At 46.5% G+C, this 25801-nt stretch overlaps 1 protein-coding gene across 8 annotated transcripts in view; it reads left to right on the top strand.

Moving 5' to 3' along the window:
- The window catches only part of PALM2AKAP2 (PALM2 and AKAP2 fusion), a 445326-nt gene extending 420392 nt beyond the window's left edge, over positions 1-24934 (top strand). For 7 of the 8 annotated variants that reach the window (XM_079790534.1, XM_079790539.1, XM_079790536.1 and 4 more), the window contains 2 exons: positions 12648-12826; positions 21040-24934. In XM_079790534.1, coding sequence (XP_079646660.1) covers positions 12648-12826; positions 21040-21138 — 278 coding nt within the window. In that variant the 3' untranslated portion in view covers positions 21139-24934. The remainder of the gene's footprint in view (positions 1-12647; positions 12827-21039) is intronic. The other variant, XM_079790537.1, reaches the window with a different exon arrangement.
- The last annotated feature ends 867 nt before the right edge of the window (positions 24935-25801 follow it).

Raw genomic sequence — 25801 nt, 5'->3', positions numbered from 1 at the left:
ATGTTCTAGGATCCATTTAGAGAAGCTGAGTTGCTAGATAAAAAGGCAGGTCTTTCATCCCCTCTCATTGCCTGGGCAGTCCCTTTCTTGAATACTTTGTATAGATGTTTGATGCTAATGATATGGTAATTATTATTGCTACCATTATGAGTAACAATGTAGACCAGTAGCTTTTATTTCCCATTTGAATATGATTGCAATTGGAGACCCACACATCCTATCATGGAGAGATGCTGTGTGGCCTCAGCTAGTCTGTGAGGTGTTTGTTATGGGGCTGTGCTGACATAAAGACAGTGAGAGTAAGTTCTGGAAACTCTTGTAGCAATTTGATATTGTCCTCCAATCCAAGTGTGGGACTTTGTAGTTTTAAAAAGTATTGGCCCGAAATAGACTGGGGAGGAAAAAACTGGTTCTTCACCAGAAATAATTTCAAAGTATTACCCTAATGTATATTTTAAACCTTTGTTGTTGAAATTATTACATATGTCTCCTTTTATACCCCATTGATCGCTTCTAACAGTGCTTCCAATTCTTAACACTATCTTGACACTTGGCTTCCAACAAATCAACAATGAATGATTCAAGGGAACTCATTTTGTTAATAATTTTCAACCTAAAGAAAAGTTGCCAAGTTTAAATAACTTTTTTATTCTGAATGATTTGGGAGAAATCTATGTTTCTACTTTTAGTTTCTCTCTTTCAAAGATGGAGGATGATAAGGTTTCTGTTTTTAAAAGGATATAGTCATTTTCAAAGAACAATTATTAGAAAAAACATCTGGAAGTTTTTTCTTATTGGTTCTCGTGTGATGTTTAAAGGAAGGAAGAAGTGCTACATAAATAGGGTTTGTGTTACCTTTGTTCATACAGAGGTGAACAAGGCAGTTCCTGCCTTTGGGAAACTTAGAGTTCAGGAAGAAAAACAACCCCAAACAGAGGTGGAAATTTCATGACAGAGAAGCACGGAGACAAGCACACAACACAGAAAGCCACCTCCTTGGGGGATAAGGGAATCTTCCTTTCTTGGGAAACTTCTCCACTTTGAACTGAGGGAGGGCTTAGGTTCAGGGGGTGCAGGAAATTATTCCAGGAACCATTTCTGTAGGAAAAGCACCTATACAGGCCCAAAAGGAATAGAGAACACGGCACATTTGAGGTGTTTATAGAGGGTCTGGGTGGGTTAGAGGAAGAAATCTAAAACAAAGCAAAATTGATTGGAGCCAGACAACATTTAGGTTTTAGATATTATACTTTATCCCATGGCCGGTCGGAAGCCAATGAGGACTTTCAGAAGGGTAATTATCTCTACACATCTCCAAGCTGTCCTGCCTTCATGCATGAACTGATGGACTCAAAAGTCTTCCTGCTTTAGTGAGTTCATTCCACCAGCTTCGATTGAGCTCTTCCTCTGAATGAGCACTTCTGAAGGCATGCCGCCAACTTGACGGATGACATGTGTTCTGTGAGAGGCCATGCTCCCAAGAATGAACACACGTGCGCCTCCTGTGCCTGGTACTTAGAAGTAGAGCGTAAGGGAAGGGCTCCGGCAGGTGTACAAGCCTGATTTGAAGGTGTAACCCTCTTACCGCTGGAAGACACCCTTGAGGAGGGAGGGAGTCTGGGAGGACAACCCAAACCTTGTATTGGAGTTAACAGTGTACTAGTAGACTTTTCAAATTTAGGGTGTCAGCAGACAGTTCTCACTTTAGTGCTGTAGTCTATTATTAGGTTTCCTGGTTTCACTTCCAACTTCTAGGCATGACAGAGAAACCCAGTTACCTAGGTGAATAGTTTAGGGAGTTTTTTTTTTTGTTTGCTTTTTTTTTTTTTTTTTAAGTTTAGTTTTTGAAATAGTTTCTGTTTTCATGCCAGATGTTGAATTGATCTACCAAGTCAGAGAAGTTGCCAGATAAGTGGGACATTATTGGAGCGTGGTAAAGGAGAAGGTGTGATACCGAGTCCCATAACTTAAGAGTGTCCATCTCTTTTAATATGTGGAAAGATGTGATAGTGATATACATATTATAAAAATAAAATTTCCAAGGAGTTTGAACTTCTAGTATCAGTTTGAATTACAATGCACATGTAATGATTGTTACTCTATTATAAAGATTATTGGCTGGGTCTCTTTTCTTTCCCCTTTGTTATCTTCAGATATCAAAGGAAAAGTCCTAGGGGGAAAAAAGTTGATGTCAGCACAATATTCATGAAGCAGAGCTTGGTGACTCGTTCCATGTGTAGTATCCCAGTGAGGGGTATGTCTGCTACTATATTTCCTGGACATTCTCTGGTGACACAGGCTAATCATGGCTATGACTGACCAAGATCTTAAAGCTGTGACCTATGCTAGTTATTTCACACACATTTTCTGTTTAATCCCACAACAGGCCTCTGTGATTTAACACAAATTACCCAAACCCTTGAGGCCAGATATATTCAGATTTTTAAAAAATATATTTTATTGATTTTTTACAGAGAGGAAGGGACAGGGATAGAGAGTTAGAAACATTGATGAGAGAGAAACATCGATCAGCTGCCTCCTGCACACCCCCTACTGGGGATGTGCCCACAACCAAGGTACATGTCCTTGATTGGAATCAAACCTGGGACCCTTCAGTCTGCAGGCCGACACTCTATCCACTGAGCCGAACTGGTTAGGGCAGATTTTTTACTTTATTTTAGAAAAGCCATAAAATGTATATTCTGTTACTTAGAAAAGCAATGCAATGCATACACTGTTACATAACACACCGAGGTGGAATCTGGGGCAGCACCCCTCATGAAATTAGATTTCTACCATAAATCTTAAGAGGAGTTGGTTACGTTAAGTGGAAAAAATAAAGACTAAGAAGAACCTCATGCTGCTTCATGTCAGGTTTTGCTGCCAAATAATTTATGACAAAACTTGGTTTTCAGAGCTTTCTCTGGAGTTTGGAATTGTGCATGAGGGATCGTGGACCTGGAATAGTATTTTCTTTTCTAAAAATTAATATAGAGCCCAGAGAGATTAAGTAACTTGGCCGAGGTCACCCAGCAGAGCCAGGTTCAACCCTAGGTTCATTTGACTCCAGAGTCTGTATTTTGGCTACACCCTTTCTTGCCCTCTGCTGGACCTGCCCCATGCCCTTGAGGCCCATGAGGTGTGTGATAACAGCTCCCCTCTCCCACCTACAGTGATTGCGCTGTTTCCCTCTGCCCTCTCCCGGGGCTAAGGCCTGGCCCCTGCATTTTCTCGGTCTTTCTCCTGTGGCTCTGGAATCCTCTGCTCACAGTGGCCAGGGTGGATGAGTTTGCTTCAAGAGGTCATGAGACAGTGGTATCCCAGTGACCCAGAATGGTTCCTTTGTTGTTGTTGTTGTTGTTGTTGTTTTGTTTGTTTTTGTGTTTTTGTTTAGAACTAAATCCCAATGCTCCAAATTCCAATAGGCCAAATTGCTGGTGCTGCCCAAAGATCTGAGCGATGGCGGAGGGACTAGCACAGCCCACAGCAGCCCAGCGTCTGGCCTGGTTGTTCCGAGTTCTTTCTGAAAGTTCATTCCCCAGGAGGAAGCGCAGCCATCCGCTCCTCACAGGCTCATTCCCTGAAGTCTTTGAAAGCACTGGGTACTCAAGCAAGGAATCCATTTCTTAATTTGCGGACGAGCAGGGATAAGTGTTTACTCCATTCACCGAATGTGTTGAGAGTGGGGCCGAGGTCCCCTGAATTAGTTTACTGGTGGTCTTTAGCTCTTTGAGATTGATCCTTCTGCTTGGACCAGAAACTCCCTGAATTTTATTTATCTGAGCCCCCAAAATATGTTCATTTTTTAAAACAATGCTATTTGGGAAGGAATGGGTAAGAAAAGGCTAGAGGGAAGCAGAGGGAAGCCAGGGGTGAATGAATGAAATGAAATGTAATGAATCAGGACTTCTCAGATTACAGAATTCACAGTTCTTTTTGGACGTTCCACTCAGTGGTTTGAAAAGGGCGACTGCCCTGGTTGAAGCTGCAGCCTCACTCCCGAGAGGGCCCCCCGTCCTTTCTTCCGTGACAACACTGTGCTCGTGGCTTCTGGGAAGTAGAACTTTGGAAAATGCACATTTCTCACCAGTATAATTCTCTTCTGTGAGTGGGTGCTGTTGTCACTGCTCATTGTGCTGGGTCTTCTGATATATCCAGGGGTCTGGGTTGGCTCCCAGGGGGCTTATCCCTTGCTGGGGACACCCCATGGTGTCCCTGTGGCTTGCCTTTTACCCCACGTACCAAGTTAGGAGATTGGCTTCTGAGAAGTCAGACTTAACCACATGCAAAGAGAGATGCAGTCTTGAGCTGAGAAAGAAAAAGATGAATCAAAGGACCGAATTCTTGCAAGATCCCTGCTTTACGCCTGGTAAGAAATGTGAGCTAATCAAAGCCAGGCTGGGGAACAGGATGTCCCTGTGACTGCGGGAGTTCAGGGCAGGATATGAGTGTGCCTCTCACCAGACGTGGTGAGTGCTGTGTTCCCTACGGAGACTGGCATTTCAGATCCGTTTGATCTTGTGAAGAAGCTGCTGCACGGGTGGTGGAGTGGAGAATGTGAAGGACAGTCCATTAGATCCCCAAAGGATACGTTTATATTTTGTGTAATGTATTTCTCGTGAGCTTGAAGGTAAGCATCAGAGGTTTCCCAAAACGTGTATGCATCTGACGTGAGAGCTAGCCTCCATTATTCAGATAGAAATTCACACTTTCGGTGAAAAAGCTGGTCAAAGAAAATTACGGACCTAAATGTGACAGCCACTCCTCTGGAATTCTATCTAAAGCTCAAATCCTGACTCCACTGCTTCATAGCTGTCTAAACCTCAGTTTCCTCGCCAGTAAAATGGGAATAAAATGGTACCAGCCACATCAATCAGTTTGGACAGTGCCTGGCACACAAAAGGCTCCCAAACAGAGTTACTATGGTTGTGGTTGTTGTTAGTTACCGATATGTTTTAAGAAAAGGCAGAGACCACCCTAGCAGGATTACTTATGAGTCACTCTCCTGCCACTGCAGGAGAAATTAATGGCAGGATATGCATTATAACATTGCTTTCTGGATGGGATTTTTTTTCACTGTTACTTAGAATTAAAGTTTCTCTTACAAAATCTAAGTTCAGGAATTAGTTTTCAATAGCCAACTATGATTTAAAAAAAAACAAAGTCTATCATTGAGTGCATTGGGTGACAATAAAATGACAAGTATTACCATAAAAACATTTCCTCCTTTTATGAGGAGTAATCTTCACACAGCCAAGCCCACCCTGTTGGTAGAGATGTGTTTAACAAAAAGATTTGGAAAGGGAATTAGTATTTACCACGATTTTCATGCTTTTAAATATATATATATTTACTGATTTTAGAGAATATAGGGAGAGGGAGAGAGAGAGAGAGAAGCATCAATGATGAGAGAGAATCATTGATCGGCTGCCTCCTACATGCCCCCTACTGGCGATTGAGCCTGCAATCCAAGCTTGTGCCCCGACTGGGAATCGAACCATGACCTCCTGGTTCATAGGTCGACCCTCAACCACTGAGCCATGCCGGCCGGCCGGGCCACTTTTTACGCTTTCTGTTTCAATGAAATGTTTTCTGTTCTCAGCTTCCCCCGGGAAGCAGAACGCTTTCCTTCTAGCATTTGCATCTTCCAGTTTTGTTCATAAAGAAGGACCCAATCAGCGGCTCACCAACACCCCACTGACCTTTAGGTAATGCTATTTGGATGTTTCTCCAGGCAGGGTATTTCTCATTTCTGAGCTCGGCTTCTAATGTGAGGATTCAGAACACCATGTTCTCCCACCGCTGGGCCTTCAGATGAAAGGACAGGGACCGGCTCTCAGAGTGGGGGTCACAGCTGCCAGTGCACAAGCCACGCACACGCACACCCACACCCACACCCACACCCACACTCACACCCACACCCACACACACACACCCATACCCACACCCACACCCATACCCACACACACTCACACCCACACCCACACTCACACACACCCACACACACACACACACACACCCACACTCACACTCACACACCCACACACACACACACACTCACACACACACTCACACACACACTCACACCCACACACACACACACCCACACTCACACCCACACACACCCCCACACACACACTCACACCCACACCCACACTCACACACACACCCACACTCACACTCACACCCACACCCATACCCACACACACACCCACACTCACACCCACACACACACACACACACACTCACACACACACCCACACCCACACTCACACCCACACACACACACACACACTCACACCCACACCCACACTCACACTCACACCCACACCCATACCCACACACACACTCGGGGTCTGACAGCAGGATCTTCCCTTTGACTGAGGGGAAATGAAATTGCAAATGCAAGTCTGAGCTCATTTCTCTCTGAGCTCATTTCAATGACCTGTGGGCCATTTTTGATGTTTGCAACCTCGCCCCAGGGCCGCGTAAAGAAAGGTCATCGTGGAAGGAGGCCTGGGCCCAGGCATGTCATCTGGTGGGCGTCTTTGTTCGCTTCCGTTTGTTTTTTAAATGAGTGGGTGCTGGCTTTTTCTTTGCTTTTGAAAAAGTGTAGAAACAAAGGCTCTTTGATTTAAGATCTCAAGACACCATGGAATATAATAATCACCAAAATCCTCATGTTTGACCAAATTAATTTTCTCAACTTTTGGAAGCCACATTCTTGGCTCTTTAGAATGGAGTCCTGTTCCTACAGGAGGCGTGTTTGGGCCAACAGGGGTGGCAACAGCTGTGTTCTGAGGACATGCAGCCCTCGCTCAGGTTCCCTTGGGTGGGAGGACCGCGGATTTTTCTCCCTGCCTCGCCAGCGCGGCCTGTCACGGATGCCCCAGGGAAATCGGTCATGCTTGGGAAGTCCAGAACTCCAGCCAAGGCATGGCTTGCTTTCTCAGGCCCCGAAGTGCTTTAACTGTTCCTAATAAATAAACAGGAAACGCAAATTCATATTTCCTAGTGTTCTCTTCCACCCGAGCACTTACTGATTTGGGGTGAAGTTCTCTGCTCCTGGGTCTGCCTCTCAGTGCTGCAGCCGGAGAGGGCCGCTGTGCCAGGCCCTGCTGCTCGGAGGCCCCGCGGAGGGTCAGCTCAGCAGCTCTCCTGTGCGTGCTGCCTGGTGACATGGGGAGGCTTGTGGATCTGTCTGGTTCGCGAAGGTTAAAGCGAGCAGCTCTCTCTACTTTTCTGAGCGTGACTATATTTTAAAATTAATTCATCCATATTGTAGGAAAAAAAATTGGGAGAATAATGCTAAAGTCAAAGTGGCTCTCAGTGCTAACCCATTGCCTGCCTTGTTTTGTTCCGTGCACATATATGCATGAAGGTCATATTGGGTTTACATTTGTATTCGTTTCCTATTGCTGCTGTGACAAATTACCACAAATACAGCGGCTTAAAACAACACAGATGTATTTCTCTCTCTCTCTCTCTCTCTCTCTCTCTCTCTCTCTCTCTCTCTCTCTCTCTCTCTCTCTCTCTCCCCCCCCCCCTTGTGATTACATCAAGCCTAACAGGAAAATCTAGGATAGTCTTCCTAACTCAAAGCCTTTAACTTAATCATGTTTGCAAAGTCCTTTTGCCGCATAAGGCGACATATTCACAAATTTGGGGGATTAGGGTTTAGGCAACTTTGTGAAAGCCATTATCCTGCCTACTTTTGTTCACCTCAGGCTGATGGGGTTTGTACCATGTGTCATGCATACTCTTTTGCTTTCTTTCTCACAACTAATCAGAGGCGAACCCGGGTTTAATCCCAGGAAGTCCAGGTCTGGAGCCTGCACTCTTAAAACAACTGCAATACATCTGATTTTGTAACCTGTTTGTTTTTTGTTTTTGTTTTTCTCTCTTTATATATTTTGAATAGTGTCCCATGTCCCTAACTCTTTTTCTAAATCTGACTAAAACGTGATTTGTAATGGCTAGCTATATATTGCATCATATAAATGAGCCATATCACTTTAACCATTCCCCGACCTATAGTCAGATATCCTGGTTGTTTTCACGTATGTAATTATTGAAAAACGCAATGGTGAAAGTTTGAGGCCCACACTTATTTGCTGAACTAGTGAAGTTCCTTGGGAGCTGGTTTGGTATAAACTAGAAAACGGTATTCCACGGACGTTTCCTTAGGTTGTAATAGGGATTCTATGAAGTGAGGCTCTCTGGTTACATACCTGTGAGAAATGCCATCCACCCATCCTTGAATTGGAGATTCCCAAACATATTAGCACTAAAACCTTGGTGAAGCCCTCTGGCAAAGAAATCTCCCTCTCGTGGTTAAAGCTTTCTTTAACCGGCGCTGTTTCCCAGGCCTCTGTGGCCAGTGACTCTGTTTGCCGCGTTGAGTGCTATCTTACAAAACTTAGCTTTGGACATAGCTTTGGAGACACGGCTCTGCAATCATCCCAGCCAAGAGGAGCTGCTCACCCTCAAACACCTTGAAAAGCTAAAGTCTAAAATCACTCTAGGTGCAGTAGTTTGAGCAAAATCATGTTTATAAAATTAACTGGAAATTGTGTTCTGCCCTCCCCTCAGAATTCCAGCCTAGCTTTGTTCTGCTGGTTCCTCTTGTCATAGAGCTCAGGTGTGGTCCCTGCTCCCTGCTCTGTCAACATCAGGTGTCAGCCTTTGGCTAAGACCACCTGGTCTGCCCTGAGTCTGTGTGACACTTTCCATTCATGTTGCTTCCCAGGGACCAAGACTGGGGTCCTTCAGGAGAGCTGTTTTGTAGAGTGTTCAGCCCAGGATGTTTGTCATTGAAAATAGAGCTCACTTTCAGCTGTCGTCAGCTATTGAGCCATTCACCAGGTGAATAAACAAGAATGAGAGCAAGTTTTGATGAGGCCAGTGGGGGATGGAGCCTGGAGGTACTGGGGAAGGGCTGGGTAGATGCATGACCACGAGCACCGGAGATGACCCATCACTATTTGGGGATCCTAACAGGGTATGTCCTCAGGGCTAAGAAATTTCTAGGGTCCCTGAGACCATAGACAAGGATGAGCTAGACTCTCCAGGCCTGAGGCACAGACCATTGGGGTCACATTCACGTAATGATCCCAGAGCCCCAAACAATGGTGGTGTCTGGGGTGTCCCAAGGCGGGAAGAACATTAGACGCTTTTCACCATCCTAATTGCCAGGACTGTTGGCTGTAGACTTCTGAGGAAGAAGGTGGGTGTGGAACAGGTCCCTCTACAGCTTCGTAGCTGTCTGTGTAATTCCTAACATGACACAGAATTCCAATGCATGGTTTGAGCCATAATGGGGATAGGGGCGGGGGGGGGGGGGGGTAGGGGTTGCAGATCACAGGGCCCAGCAGAGAAGCCTGGCCAAGGGGATGGGGCGCAGTGTCTCCTTTCTTTGGGGACCCGACAGCTCTTCTGGAGGCTTTGATGTGGGCTTGGCTATTTGAAACCTCTCAACTACTTTCTCTTTGGAAGCAGCTGCTCTAAACCTGCTAAACCAGTCTTTCTTTGCTGTTACTCATGCGCCCTCTAGTGTTAATGGTAAAACTTGCTCTAGGGACCAGTACAAAGATATAAGTCTAGAATACAAAGACATAAGCAGGCATGTCTCTAATGTTTAATGGTTGACCACTTCTCTATACTAACCCTTTGCCCTCTTTGCAATTCTCTTTCAGCCTACATCCATCAATGTCATTTAGCCATAATCAACATGATTTGGGTTCCAGACCAGACCTAACTCTGATTGCTAACAGCTAACGTAACTTGGCCTGGCATTAACGTCTGAGCCTCCATGGTCTAAACCGTTCACAGACGTCCTGGCATCCACCCTGACTACATCCCAAGGTTATTGTGAGGATCAAGTGACGTGAAGCCTGTTAATAAAATGCCATTTACATGTGGTGGTGATTACTTCAAAGCCATTGAGCCTGTGGTTCTGTAGACCAAAATTGTTTGAGTTCATGTGCTTTGGTGAAGACATTTAAATGCTTTCCTCAGATTCTCCATTGGGAATTCTGTCCCCATCCGCAAGCATTGAATTAAGTGGCTGCTATGTGTATTTCATAATATCCTCAATGGTTCATTCAGCAAACGTGAGGTCCTACCACAGTGGGTGCTGGGATCCAGCAGTGCCCGGGACAGACAAGGCCCTGCCTTATGCAGTTTATATCCAGATGAGCTAAGGGGTTCATAAATGATTGAGATGGTCCCTATCCTTAGGTGACTTTGCAGCTTACTTGAGAAGAGAAACTTAAACAACCAGATGTGATACAAGTCAGCATGTGAAAACGGCTTTCACAGAAATATTTTAAAAAGTGCCTAAAGCAGAGGCCTGAGTGTGGTGTGTGTGAAACGGTGAAGGCAGGGAATACAGACTATGCTTTCTAGAAGTTTAATGCTGAGGGAGAGGTTGATGGGAGATAATGTGGACACTAAAGAGGTCAATTGGAAAATAATGCCGACCAACCTCGGCGATTTGGTGTTTATTTCTAGTTCTAGAAGAATTGCAAACGTTTTTTGCACAATACCCACAAAATTGCTCTTTCTCGTTCTAGGGACGTTATTCTTTGAGATTCCAAATAAATAGTAACTGGGTAAATTGAATGCCTGCTGTTCTAAATATTAACTTAGTCCTTATCCCAAGTGTATGGGGTAGGTTCCTCTTACCACGCTCACTTTACAGATGAGGGACCTGGGGTAGAAAGACAGTAAGTGACTTGCCCAGGGTTATTGGGCTACTAAGCAGTGGATTCAGGCCCAAGCAGGCTGGCTCCAGGCCTTGCGTGCTCACCTCTGTGCCAAAGCGTTTCTCAAACCTTCATTGAAAGGGTCAATCTGAAATTATAGAGACCTATCTTAAGTATGCAGAGGTAATATTACCTGATTGCTTTAAAATATTTCAGTGTTAGGAAGGAAGGAAGGATAGGGACGAGGGGGTGGTAAAATCTCGATAAAAGTTTAATGCATTCAATGCGGAGCCATTATTGCATTCCCTAATAAAAACTGGAAATCCTTGCTAGCGGACATGATAAATCTGAAATATTTTTTACCTTGCTGTTAGTGTCAAAAGACTTTTTGTAAATGCCTTGGGTAATTTAGATCAAGACGACGAGTTTCCCTAAGTTACTAGTGTAAAGGTACCTCTTGCAGATAAAGTGCCCTGTTCTGTGTATGAAGAACAACTTTCCACCTAATTGTCAAATGTGAGAGCCATGCTTTTTCTTTACACAATAAGGGTCGATCTCCCTGCCAGATATATTTGATAGAACAGCAAAATATCTGCGTTAGAAGGGACTTCACAGACAGCTTCTTCCAAAATTCTCATTTTGTAGCTGGGAGAACTTAATGATCAGCCCAGGATTAGATGTCCAACAACAGATAATTCATGAAATAAAAACCTGGATTTCCTGAATTCTAGGAGGGTTTTCAATTCCCATCAAAAGTAGCTGTGCCCAGAAAGAGGCTGTAGCAGCCCCCATGGACACACAGACCCCAGACTTCACCTGTAAGACAAGGTAAAAGTCTGGGGAAGAAGATGAAGAAAGATGAGTCACCTTCAGCTTGGGCCTGGAAGGGGTCAAACTGGCCTTTAACCTTGGCAGTTTCCAAACTTTGGACTTGAATGGTCCCACGTGTTTTGTGTGCTTTTCCACATTCCTTTTTCATAGACCCTTCATCTCCCACAAAGGGCATAATTGGAACTTCTCAGAGGTGCATTTGGGGCTCCGTGGCGATAAAACCCACCCCCTGATGGACCAAAGTCAGGGCCGGGCCTGGCCCAAGAGGGAGGAATGCAGAAGGTCTTGGTGAAAGTGCCTAGAGCCACCACACCCCACCACCATTGACCTGGTCTTACCTGAAAATTCCTGTAAGGCATTTCCAAAGTCCGCATCTCCCCTTTCCCAAGTCTGGTGCACGCCTTTCCTATGACACCAAAGCTGTCTTTGTTGGCATGCATTCCTCAAGGTTTGGGGGCTGGGCAGGGGTGTCTCATACCTGAATGCTTTGGGACCGTGGCAGGTAAGGTAAATGAATGAAGCTGGCCTACTAAGACTGCGGTGACGTGGGAAGAACAAACCTAGTTCTCCTTCAAAGGTCCTTCAGCACTGACTGTCCACGCCTGAAGCTTGGGCAGGGGAGATGGTAGGTGATGGCTTTTGATAGACAAGAAAGGACCTGGTGAGGGGACCAGGAGGCCTGGGTCCCATCACTGACTCCCGGCGACCTCAGCACAACCCTCCCTTTGCAGGACCTCGGTTTCCTTCATCTATAAGCGGTGGGCCTCTAAGGCTCAAAGGCGCTGTCCCCTCACAGTCTCATTCTGTGATCTATGACATGTCCCCAAAACTGGGGCCAGTGTCTGTCTGCCTGGCCTATATTTGCCAACTGCCCAATGGGCCTCTTCCATCTGACTTTTGAGCACTGGGTTCCTTGAGGTCCCTGTTGGATGATTTGTGACATTATCCTTACGTACTTTGATCCCTGTAACAAAATGTCCTGCACGTAACCATTGTTCTGGTACCACTATGTCGGCGCTTGCTTTTCTTTTTTTGCCAGTTTTCTCCTCTTTCTGAAAGCGGTCACGAGCAGACAAGCTTAGAAAGGGTGTTCTCTTCGTATTGTTTCAGGGAAAATAGAGAAAGTCAGACCTCCTCCATCCCCCACACCTGAAGGCCCCAGCTCGCAGCCTGACTTAGCTCCCGAAGAGGCTGCCGGATCCCAGCGGCCCAAGAATCTGATGCAGACCCTCATGGAAGACTATGAGACACACAAATCTAAAAGGCGCGAGAGAATGGATGATAGTAGTGTAAGTTCCTTCTCCTTTCCTCTTCCACTTCCCCGAGGGCGCACGTAGCGTGACCGACGTGTAGACAGTTGTCTGCCAGGAAACTGGCTCCTAAGCCGATTTTCAAATGTGTGGTTTTACACGCCTGGAGGTGGGGTTGGGATTTTTGCCTTGTTTCTCCAAAAACATGGAGCAGGCCAGGAAGCGGTCTTTTTCCTGCCAACTGTCACGGGAGCCTCTGGCCATGTGAGTGTGTGGATGTTTGGTGCAAGAAGGGAAGGAGGATGGAGGAAATCATCCCAGGCACCAGGGAGCTGCTTGCTGCCATCGCTGCCCGCTCTGTAGGGTTTCATTTCTCTAGGGAACTATGTGATGCTATTCCTTCAACGTCTACGCTGGGCCATCCCTCAAAATGTGACTCAGCGCTCAAAAGACTGAGTGCGTTTGGGGCTGTTACCAAGCCTTGCATTCAATTTAGCAGGAAAAGAGCCATTTAAAATGACGGTTAAAAACCACATGGCCACCTGCTCCCCTCAACCCTGGGAACTTCGCGTGTGCCGTTCACATTGACCATGAAGGAAGTCATCTGCTCTGTGGGTTCTTTCTCCCACAAGAGACGTGAGGGCTGTGGTTCCACAGCCAGGGGCCGGGGATCAGCCTGAGGGGTCCACGCCAACCTCCTAGGAGTCTGCTGGCCCCGGTCTCTTAGCACTTACTGAGGTGACTGCCTCTTCCCCCCCGCTGACACGTAGGTCACAAAAAGCTTGGGTCTGGGGAGGACGCCACCCAGTTTACCTGGGACAGCCCTGGTGTAAGCCCGTTGTCCTGGTGTCATTATGAATAGCTCCCCTTCCACTCTTAAAAGCGCCCCAGTTTGGATGATAAATTATTTGTGCCCCTTACACGGGAGCACTGATGGGACCGCTTTGCATGGGCGCCACGCGAGTGTGTTCCCAGCACCGGCTCGGTGTCTCTCGTGGGTGCCTTTGTGTGGAGGTGCAGAGGCTGCAGGGGAACCCCGCACAGAAGGGAAGAGCCTGCTGCCAGCCCCTTCCATAGGCAGAGGCGGGAGCCTCTTTCGTGCAAACTCTGGCTCTCAGGCAGCCGCCCCGGTGAATGCCCGTCGGGTTGGCTTTCCCCGGGCGCTGGGGCAGCTGCTCGGAATCGGGGTTTTAATACGCTGGTTGCTCTTCATGTGTGCGGTGAAGTGGCGGCCTCCTGGGTCTGTTCTTCTCGAGGAAAGGAACATGTCCTACAAGGAGGAAACCCACTAACTAATCAAGTGGTTACGATCCCCCGATCTTGGATCCAAGGCCAAGTGCTTTTCACCGTTACTGATAGGACAAGAGAACCAAGTTGGTTGTTGAACATTCTTAGGAACAGCACACAACAATCCCCTAGACCCCTTTAAGAGCCCCACATTTGGGAAAAGCATACTCAGATTGCTTCTAAAGCAAACATGTGATCAGAGCCCCCGTTACCCCGTTTCCAGACCTTTCTGTTCAGGGGGGCTCTTTGCTATTGTGCCTGCGTCAGTCCCTGGGGAGTATTTGAAGTTCACCTGCCGGAACGAACAAGCCTTCATTTGCTTTCCTGGCTGGTCCATGGCCCCTTCCTTAGTTGTCTCTGATCCCAGAAGGAGAATAAGTAGGAGCAGATGGGTGGCTTGATGCCTGAGTTGTGTAACTGGCTTCCCTGCCCCTAGAAGCTGTAGTTCTGTTCTGGCTCCATTCACACACGCTGTTCTCTGGCAAACGATGGCTTCTTAGATTCTCCAGCCTCTAAGAACCTCACCTGGCTCACCTGGGTCCAGTGTCGCCCCGGCACCAATATTGGCGGGTCCACCTGCCAATATGCCTTCCAAAAACTCCCTGAGGACTCCCTCACCCATGACCGGGACCCAGCCATGGGCTTGTCCACACGTTTGTTCAATTCAGCTCTTTCTGAATTGAACAAAAACAATTCTTCTTTGCTGTGCTTCCTAAGGAGAAGGCAGACTTAACAAAATGGGGCGACTGGGATGTATGCACTGTGATACATTAGACACAAGGGCATTGATGAGCATGAAGGACAGAAGGAAGGGGAGACAGAGAAGCCCCCGGAGCCGCACCTGCAGTGCTCATGAGTGACTTTTGCCACGCGACCTGCGAAAACTGTCCCTCGCCATCAAAACAGGTGTGGCGCCCCCCGACCCCGGAGCAGCACTGGTCTCTGGAGACCTGTCTCCAGCTCAGGGTGCTGACTTTTTCTCACACTCTGTGAAAAATCACGTGCAGGATCGGCAGGGAGGCCTCTGGCGCCTGGAATCCCTGCCGGGGGTGACGTGGGGGACGACTGTACAGCATTTGGTGGGCTTTTCGTGGTCCTGAGCTGTCTCCGCTCCTGCTGGGAACGAGGTGAGGGCTCAGAGGAGGACAGAAGATGGAGAATTAAATCATGGACTTTCTCATGCAACCTCACTCAGGAGTCCCTGTCCGTGACAGTGAGTCGACTGTAGGCATTCTGCTCATTTTGCAGTTGGTGAAAAAGTCAATGACGAAGGACCAGAAAAAAGCCCCTTTTCTCAAAAACGTATCCCCATCTACCATCCCTGTTACCATCTCAGAGCAGGTGCCCACCGTTTGCACCCCTCTGGGCTGGCTTCCTTGTCCTGCATGGCATGGCCACCAATGAGTGTCTCCACGCTGGCGGCTTCAGCCAGGCCTCACTTACTAAGGGACCTCTTGGCTGTTTTGGGGGTAGGAGAGTTGCCCTGGGCTGTTCAGCAGCCTGCACAGGGCCTTTGTGAGAATGTTAAAAAGGCACCCCTTTTCCTCTGTGGGGACCCAGCCTGCACCAGCCACACAGTAGGTGAGTGGAGTGGGGTGACTGAGCTTCAACCCCGCCGATCCCCTCCCCCACCCTGGTGCTTTTGTGCAGTGCACACACCACACGCCCAAAGGCAGCCGGCCTGCTCTTACTGTGGGTGTCTCTTATCTGGAAACCTTCTGTGGAAAGGTCCCCTTATCTGGGCCTGATGCCATCTCTGCTCCCCACAGCACATTCTGGACTGGTGAGTCACGGTGTTCTAAAGGGTTTCTCGGTGACATGCAAAAGAAGGATATTTAGGCAAGTGTTTTTCTGGCCAGCTGTTCCCCCCGCTTGACCTGAGCCTCAGACAACGATGGGTTGAGTCAATGATGCCCTTGAACTTGGTGGGGTTGCTTTCTCTTTCTCAGCTAAAGGGATGCTAGTCTGAGTCTAAATCCAGCCCCTCCCTCACTCCTCGCACAGGATCTGCTCTTGATGAGTTTTTCTGGGTTCTCTCTCTGTTGCCCCGAGAATAGGTGCCGAGGACTTTCAGCCATCGTTGCCTGTCTTGGAATAAGAGACGGCCTCATCCGTCCCCCCGGGCTAAATCAAAGCTGGGGGCAAGCAGTTACTGCCTTGCTAAGAATTCCTGGCACACATTTTTTTCTAGACAAGGACACCCTTTGGGACACCCTTTGTGGCCGTACCGCCGCCGAGTGGTTGAAAGAAACCCACCTGCCTCCAGTTCCTCCACACAAAGGCGCACCCACAATCAGTGAGGCTCTGTGCTGCCCAGCTTTCTCTTGGGTTCTCGCTCACAGCCTAGGAAGATGCAAAGAAGAGAACTCCAAGTTCATCCGCTCCTAGCCAGCAGCCTGATCACTTCAGAACTGTCAGTGATCACAGATCTATGATCTCAGTGGTTACCAATGCCAAAGACCAGTGTAAATGCAAGATCACAACCACAGTTCTGACGGGGGCTGCCCAAAGTGGGTCCTTGTCTCTCAGTTCCCATGACCAGGACTTTTTTTTCCCCCTGAGCTTTTCTTGCAGTGACTCAGTCTCCTACAGGAATTCAAGGATCGTTTCAGTTCCTCTGTGAGCACCCCACTCGCAGGAACTTGTCCATGGTCCCTAGGCATCCTGAGGTCAGCGTCAGAGAATCTACCTCCACAAACCTTGCATGCGAGCCACCTTTATCTGTAGTTAGGGTCTCCTTTTCCTTGGACAAACAGCTACAAGACTGCCTTGGAGTTCAGAGATGCTACAAGAAGAGAAAAGGCGCTTTGGCTTCGGATTCTAGCAAATCCAAATTGGCCCTCAGAGACCTTGCTGTGGGCGTCTGGTTATAAAACAGGGGTGGAGGGGGGCGGATCTTGTTAATTCAAAGCACAGAAAATGGAAGCAACAAATCTTGAATTAACAAAGTATGGCTTATCTGATATTTTTTATTAAAAATAATAGGGTATCTATTTGCTCCAAAAGATACAGATTTCTAAATAAACTAATATCAGATGAAGCAAGTCTCGGCATGGGTGTGTAATGGTCTCCTGGTGTTACTGCCCTCCTGTCTGCCCCCTGTGGTACCGGTTCCCAGCAGGGGGCGGGGGGGGCGGTCTGGGAGTGTGTCTCTGCCATGTACTAACCCTGGTCTTTTCCCTCTCTGCCAGTACACCTCTAAGTTACTGTCTTGCAAGGTGACTTCCGAGGTACTTTTCAACTTGTTTGTCTTGGTCTTCCTGCATGCCTGGCCAGGTGCATGCGGTTGTGGTTTGCCGTTTCCTGGTGGGTTGAATGAGAAGGACAAGAAAGCAGTGTGTCTCCGTATCTGTTCCTTCCTGTTGTTTCTGAACGGGGGGAACTGCCTCAACACGTTGGCGTGCACGCAACCACGATGCACCCTGCTGTGCTTTGCTGTGCCGTGTGGGGGGATGGAGAAGGCCTTGCCCTGCTCATGGAGCTGGAAGCTGTTTTTGTTTCTTCAGGCACTGATTGCAAATATACCCTGGTCTGGTTAGAAAGCAATGCAGCTCAGGAGGACCGAGTCCTTTGTTTGCCTTAACACACAGCCAGGGAGCTCCGTGTCATCGCTTTAGGATAAGTTATTCCAGAAGTGAACCATCCAGATTCCCTGTCACCCAGCTGTTAAATCTGTATTTTTGTTTTGGAAGCTTTGCGCATTGAATTTCCCTGCAAGTCTCCTTTCCCCTACAACTTTATTTTATTTTTATTTTTTAATATATTTGTTATTGATTTCAGAGAGGAAGAGAGAGAGAGAGAGAGAGAAATAGCAATCATGAGACTCATTGATTGGTTGCCTCCCGTATGCTCCCTACTGGCGAGTGAGCCACAACCTGGGCATGTGCCCTGACTGAGAATCGAACCGTGACCTCCTAGTTCATAAGTCGACGCTCAACCACTGAGCCACGCCAATGGGGCTACAGCTTTCTCTTATACAGATTTAACAAACTTGTGCTGTGAAAAAGCACATTTTTTCATTTTCCCCATTTTTTAATATTTTATCTTTCCTGTGAGAAAGCATTTTGTATTTTTATTTCTACAGCATTGTATTGTTTTTATTTTTAAAGAATTATTTCAAATATACAGAACTGTGGAGAGAATCCACGTTCATTCACTTGCTCTGTTAACAGCTTTTTGAGCATCTACTATGCATCAGGCACTTTTGTAGGTTCTGAGAGGAGAGCAGTCAACAAAACAGTCCCTGATGTCATGGAGCAGGCATTCGAATGTGCTAAATAACATAATATAATAAAATAATGAAGTCTATCTATCCAGCTTTGTCCATTCTTATCACTTCATAATATGTGCTTAATGTTTTAAAAAGAAATTAATATTGCAAGTAGAACTTACCCCTCCTGTGATTTCTCCCAGTTCCCCTTTCTCTCCTGAGAGGTAGTTATTTTTGAGTTTGGTGTTCATCGATTTCATGCATGTTTTTATACTTACACTAGATATATATGTAAATAATATGTTCTGATTTTGCATGTTTTAGAACTTCCTATAAATGACATCATATTGTAGTATCCTCCACTCCTTCCTGTTTTGTCTGCATTGTTTTTAGATGTGTCTATCTTGATTTTTATGGTTCTAGGTCACTCATAACTGCTGTATAGTATTCCATTGAATGAACATGTCACTGTTTATTCACCCTCCTAGTGATGGAAATGTAGGTTGTTTCTTGTTCTAGAAAATTTTTTATTGCTGCTACCAACAATGCTTTGCTGGATGATATCATCCATATCTCTTTGTGCACCTATAGGAGAACTTCTCTCCGTATTAGAAACATAAGTACTGGTTATAGGGCTTACATAGCCTCACATTTGCTACACATTGAAAATTAGCCTTCATATTGGTTGTGCTAATCATAGCACAGTATACTTTAAATCTCCCTATTTAGCAAAATAATTATAATTAACTAGATACATAAGCTGATGATTGTCAGCAATTTCCTTTCATCAGGTATAAAATGAATATTGAGAATATCATCACATGTACTTTTCTCAATGTCTAACTGGTTTTCAGAACCTTAGATGTATTTTTTAGCTTTCAGGTACACCTCTCAGTGTGTATGTGCGAGGTGAACAGATGGCCAGTTTGCACAGGGTAGAGATCCTTATAAAAAATGCCTTAGATTTGATTACCACTCTATAGTTTATGAATTCCCTTCACACGATGATAGAAATAATTATTGTTTGAGAACTTACTATATACTGGGAGCTATTGCTAAATGCTTCCCATATGGTGCCTCATTTATTCCTCAGGCCAACTCTATACTGTATTTTTTATTGTTCCCATTATACATACAAGGGAACTGAGGCATGAGGGCAAACTTTCCCAAGGTGACACAGTCACGAGGGTGTACACCTCGACCTGCCTGGGCTTCAGAGTCAGCACTGCCTCCTGAGAAAGCCTATGGCACAGGGCAGTGGTGGGTGTCCATTTTGCAGATGAAGAAAGTTGAGGCACCAGATACCAGGAATAAGAACAACGTGCTCCAGAGCTGGAAATAAAGCTCAGGACTTCCAATTCCGCTCCAGCACTGCTGCTCAAAACCATGTGACCATGCACTGCCCAGAAGAATCCTCTACTTATAACTATAACACATTTGAAAGCATGCTTTTTCCTACTGATTCCTTATTCTTAGATATTAAGTGGCCATGATATGCTTACACACAAAACACTGTATGGCATGGCTTATGTGCGTAACAGACTATGTCCTACATGTCAAGTCCAGTTGTCCCTGCTGGGAGGACTGAGGGAGGCTTCCGAGAGGAAAGCACACTGACGCTCCGGGAAGTCGGTTCATTTGTCACTGTCGCTGTCAAAATGATCGTTCTTAGAATAAGCAAAGCCTTCCTTGCTGTTTGGATTATCAACCAGGGTTGGCTCTGCTGGACTTTTCTTTAAAATCAGAAACTTCACACCCTAAGCTAATGCCACAGCAGTTGAGCTGGCTGGCTTGAATGGGCATGCTTTGGGTGGAGTGTCACGTACTCGACCATTTCTCACATGTTGGCAACCTACATGTTATTCAGCTGGGTCTTATCCTGATCAAACCAAAGCCAGAAGTGATTCCCCCCCCCCCCGCAACCCCCCCTGCTCAGGAGCCCACAGACTATTCTAGGGAGGGAGGCCCTACCCTGATGGTGGTGAGCTGACTAGTCCTTGATGTTGTCACCTTTCATCTCACTTATTAAGCACCTACGGCCTCAAGTTGCATCAAAATGCTCAGGTTGCTTTTCATTGGCCTGAAAAGCTCTCCTCTCCCCGCCCCCCCCCCCCTTAATGTCTCCTTGAAGCTTAATTATACCAAAGTAGGCTTTCATGATGTAAATATGATCACAGCTTATATAGATCCACAAAGCCTAATGGATTGAGTCCACACTGGCCCAGTGGTTTGGCATTGTTCTCTAGTTTGCTTGTTTGCAATGTGACTAAGGCAGTCTAGAGCTGTGCTGTCACTACTAGCTCTGTGAGGATATTTCAATGAAAATTAATTAAAATTAAATATTTAGTTCCTCGGCCACACCCGGCCTATTTCAAGTGCTGGGTGCCGTGGGTGGCTGGTGGCTACCCAACTGGATGGCCCAGGTACAGGGTATTTCTGTCAGACAGCACCCATCTGAAGACTTGATACAGTCAAGTCTCGTTCAAAGAAACTTGCAGAATGTTTCAGGAAAATTAGTCATCTATATTACTAACTATCGGTCAAATAGCAAAGGGACTTTGGCTTAGAGTGCACACCCAAAACCTCCCACCCCCCTGTGTTTCCTCCTACCTCCCAGCGGAAAGGGCACTCTTACTTCCCCCTCATTAGATGCTATTGAGCGGGCAAGGAGGAAAAAAAAAAACAATGGAGAAATTGGTTTGTATACATAATTAACATCATGAACTCTGCGTAATATTTTCCCCTCTCTCTTCAGGTCCTTGAGGCCACACGGGTTAATCGAAGGAAGAGCGCATTGGCCTTGCGCTGGGAGGCGGGGATCTATGCCAACCAGGAGGAGGAGGACAATGAATAATAAACTTCCTTCCACCCAGGAAGCTTCATGCGTGCTTGGGTTACCAAGAAGCCAAGCCATCCACACATCACAGCATTTTAATGGAATATTTATTAAAGTGCAAACAAACTCAGCAATCCTTCCCTAGACCAGAAGCTGCAACGATGAACCATAAAGTGAAAAAAGAAGTCCACCCATCAAACTCTAACACCCAGGAGTCACCAGAGAAAGGATTTTTTTTTTTTTTGTGGCTCAGAGAACCGCCTGGATTTGGACCAATCCACAACTGCTCCAAAGGACAAAGAAGTGACAAGCAAATCACCATGGTTGTTCCAGGCAGAACTGAGACCAGCCTGGCTGAGTGGGAGGCAACGCAATGGCGATGGGGCCACTGGAGAGCAGGGGGCCCAGGCTGGTGCAATCTACAGGCACAGATGCCTCTGCACCCGGGGCCCGCCTGCCGCTCAGCATCAGAGGTGTCGGGTGAACTCCATCGACTCCAGCAGCCATAACATGAATCCTGTTTCTCTCCTTGCTGAGAAGAGGCAATGATGAGTCCATTTATCTTACATTTCCTTGTTTTTAATCGGGAGCAATTAATGATCGCAATACATAAAAATCCCTATTTTTAAGACAATGTTTCTTCATATTGCAAAACACAATCTGTTCTACATGAGGAGGTTGAGAAAGGGGGAGAAAGCCAAACCAAATGGATTATTTTAGCTTTAGGATCTCGTCTGCTTATGCTATTGACTGATCTGCAGGTTAGAACACATTTTCATGATTATGTTTCTTCCTATGAGAACTATATTTAGTGGACAACAACTATTTTTATGATGGGATGGGGAAATGTATCCATGTATAAAGCCTGTACACATTGAACATCTGGTTCAAGAGGGTAGGGGTATTTTTAGAATGGCAACAATTGAAAAAGGGCAAACTCTGCCTTAGAGAGGGAGATGACAAGACATGAAAAGGGGTTTATATTTTACTAGTATATCATAAAGTGGACCTTAGGGGTGGTAGGAAGAATGGGAAATTATTTTGGATCAATCAGAAATGAAACATTAAAGAAAGGTCATGAAGGTAGAGAGAGAAGGGAGGGAGAAAAAGCGGGGAAAATAAGGAAGTAAGAGATATTTTTGTTGAGCAGCCGGTGTTTTTCAGGATGATACAGAAAAATATAGACTAGACATTTCAGCTACAAACGCTAAAGACGGTGTGTGTGAGTGTGTGTGTGCCTGTGTACACACACACTCACCTACCTCTGTGCGTGGGTGTGAAGTGTGTATGCTCATGAGTAAGAGTGTGTGTGTGTGTGTCAGGATTAAAATTCCAGAATGATCATGGGACAGGGTGTACAGTGATTTCCTCCAAAGCTGTTAGCCAGCGTCAGGAGTGAGTGAGGATTCCTTTTTTATGAAAAGGGACATAGAGGCACCGAACTGATGCAGTATTTGTCATTGTAAACTGACCTAACGTGGTATTTGCATGAGGCACAGTTGCAGAGTTTGGGGCAGTTTTGTAACTTGACGTGTAGGAAAGTACCGTATCTATTCTCATGCTTTGCATTCACGCTGAGCATACTGTAGAGGATGCCAGCCTTACTCTCTCTGTCATTGGAAGCAATGTGACAGGGGCGCTCCATAACTGAGTGCCCTACATTTCTGGATGAGAAAATGTTCCGTTCTGGCCATGAGAAAAAAACCTGACCAGCATTCTTTTTTTTTTTTTTCCTTTTGTTTTAAAACTGTGGTTTTTAACAAATAAGCAATAATGAAGTCAGACCTCACTAAAATTCATTTTTGTTTTTATAATGTGTCATAAGCTCTAATATGTTATTCTGATGAGTAGCAATTCCACAAAATTTGTATGTAGATGTTGTGCACATTATCTTTGTTCCTTTTATTAGACTAGTGTTGACTTAGGGGGAAGTTGATTCACAGACAAGTAGTGGGCACCAAGGAAAATGGGAACTGCCGGGTCATGTACAAGGATCCTTGGAGACTGCCAAGGGAGCCTGCAGTTTGAAGCCACATTCTACCCATGGGCAGTTGGTGCCATCTTTGTATGAATCCTGCTCTTGAATATTCCAAGTGAATATTCAACATGTGCCCACCCCTGGGGGCACCAGACCAATAATACCCCTGTGGCAAGAAATTAATTTTGGAGTGGGGGAAGCTGGCACGGAGATAGACATCCTCGGGAAAATGAGATCTGGGTTAGGTTAGAAGTCCTGTCAGGTGACAGGGGACAACCAGGAAGGATGCTTTGCCCAATGATGTCCCGTGTCGCCAAGGCAGGCTCGCAGATGAACACAGGTGGGTGGGCAGCTTGGGGCGGCCGCTGGCGAGAGTGGAGAGGAGCAGAGTGCTGCTGTGGGCAGCACCAGACACGGGCCGGAGCTGACTCGGGATCCGGCTAGGACCCTAGACATGATCTGAACGACCTCCCCATCTTTCGCAAGAGGAAGCCGTCCTCGGGGCTTAGCTGGAGATATTTGTTCTGATGTGAAGGAATCCCGTGTACCTACTTCCAGCCCACATCCGAGAAGAGGGTTTGCAGCTGAAAGGAAGGCTGTAGACCACACAGCCACGGGGCCACTTCAGAGGCAGACACCTTGGTCTTTGGCTGGTTGGGCCAGAGGCACTTACCGCACTGAGTCCTTTGGTCCGAGCTCCATGTGTAGATCAGGCAGCAAATGCAGAGTTTCCATGACAGCCCGCGGTCACATGGCTGTTTAACGGTGGCCCCCTCCTCTCTGGCATGTATCCATTCCCTCCCACTGCCTCCCACAGATAACTGTTGTCTATCTCCTCCCTCCACTCACCTGGAATCCCACGAACGTGTAAATTCCCTGGGGAGAGCCAGATTTTCTCTGCGCTCTTGAGTTTTTGTACTCATTCAAGCAACATTGGGCCCCTGCTTTGTACATAGCACTGCGCTAGGCTCTGGGATCCCCGATGAACCCCTATTTAACTTTCTGAAGATGTAACAGAGCCCGGGAGGAGAGCCATTCCTGCCGCATCCTCCGGGAGGAAGAGGCTGGTGGGAAACGTGGCCTCCCATCCACATCCCTGCCCCCAAGTAGTACGCAAGCTTGCTCATCTCGACTAGAACAGATGTTTAGATTCCTTAGATGTTAAAGGCTTTCCTGAAAGTTATTCCGTTCAGCAGTGTTTATAGACTTCCCTCCGCAGCTGAGTAACTACTGACAAGCCTTGGCTTTCTCACCCAGAAATTATGGAAACCGGGTCTGTCAGTGGCCGGAGGCCAGGCTGTGCTCTACTCAGATGACACAATGCAATTTCCTTTGCCTCTTTCCACCCGTGCATGCTGCCCACCCTAGACAATGACATAGAAGCAGTATATTGATCAGTGTCCACATATATACACAACACACACACACACAAGCATAACAAGGAACACTACAACAGTGTTGGCTCTTGTCTCTGAAGACAGATAAGCAAACATTTTTTTCAACTAAAAATGGATGTAATTAAACTATGTATTGAAAAAAGAATAGCTTACATGTTTAGAGATGGTGACTATATCCAATTTTAGTGACAACCAATTTCCTGAATTCTAAGCATTCAGTGAGTGAGCTGCCAATTTTGATTTTGTGTTGCTCTTTACCCAAATGACTTTTTTTTTTTTTTTTGAGGAGGGGGCAAAAGCAGCAATACTGTGTTTGAATATTAGACTCTGTATCCGGCTCTCCTGTGTATGTTAACCACTGAGATGTCATTCCTCTGCTTCGGTTTTATAGTGATTGTGAGGCATTCAATGCAAGTATACAATTATTTTCTCATTAAAACCCAGTGTGTGTTGTGTTTTTATAAACGATGGCTTTTCGTTTGACTGTGGGAGGGAGGTCAGAGGACTGAGTAGCCGGCGGCATCCAGTGCCCTTGGCCTCTACTTCTGTGTGGCAGGATCTGCTTCTTGCTCATTTGGAACCAAGAAAGCATCGTAGCTGGTGGGGTGCCCCTTTTGCTATGTGGTCCCCAGCTGCCCTCGATAGAAGCCAGAATCTCTGAAAGGACCCACCGAATACTGCAGGTGCCTCTGGATGAGGTAGGCAGACTCCAAGGTCAAAGAGAAGGTAGGACAAATGGCAAAACTCAAGCTTTGCAAGTGGCTCTTAGGTTTTCATTTTTATTTTTAAAATTTTTTGTATTGATTTCAGAGAGGAATGGAGAGGGAGAGATAGAAACATCAATGATGAGGGAATCATTGGTCTGCTGCCTCCTGCACAGCCCACACAGGGGATAGAGCCTGCCACCCGGGCATGTGCCCTCACCGGGAACTGAACCTGGTTCATAGGTCGCCTGGGCGAGGCTCTCATTTTTATTAGTACACTAGAGGCCCAATGCACGGAATTCGTGCCTGGGTAGGGTCCCTAGGCCTGGCCAGCAATCAGGGCCGATCAGGTTCCCGCCTCTGTGCCTCCCCCTTCCCTCACTCCCTCAGCTCCCCGCCGCCCCCTGGTGGTCAGTGCATGTCATAGCGAGTGATTGAACCCCTGGTCAAACTCCTGAGGGGGCAATTTGCATATTAGCCTTTGATTATATAGGATTCCCAGCACCTTGCTTGGCTCTCCTCTGAAGAATTCAGAATTTCAGACTTGACAGGTTAGTCAGCTCCCTCCCCAAATTTCATCCTGCCTTCCTCCCTTCTGCCTC

Source organism: Cnephaeus nilssonii (genome assembly GCF_951640355.1).
Source record: "Cnephaeus nilssonii genome assembly, chromosome: 14".
Lineage (NCBI taxonomy): Eukaryota > Metazoa > Chordata > Mammalia > Chiroptera > Vespertilionidae > Cnephaeus > Cnephaeus nilssonii.
This window is presented reverse-complemented; position numbering and strand designations above follow the sequence as displayed.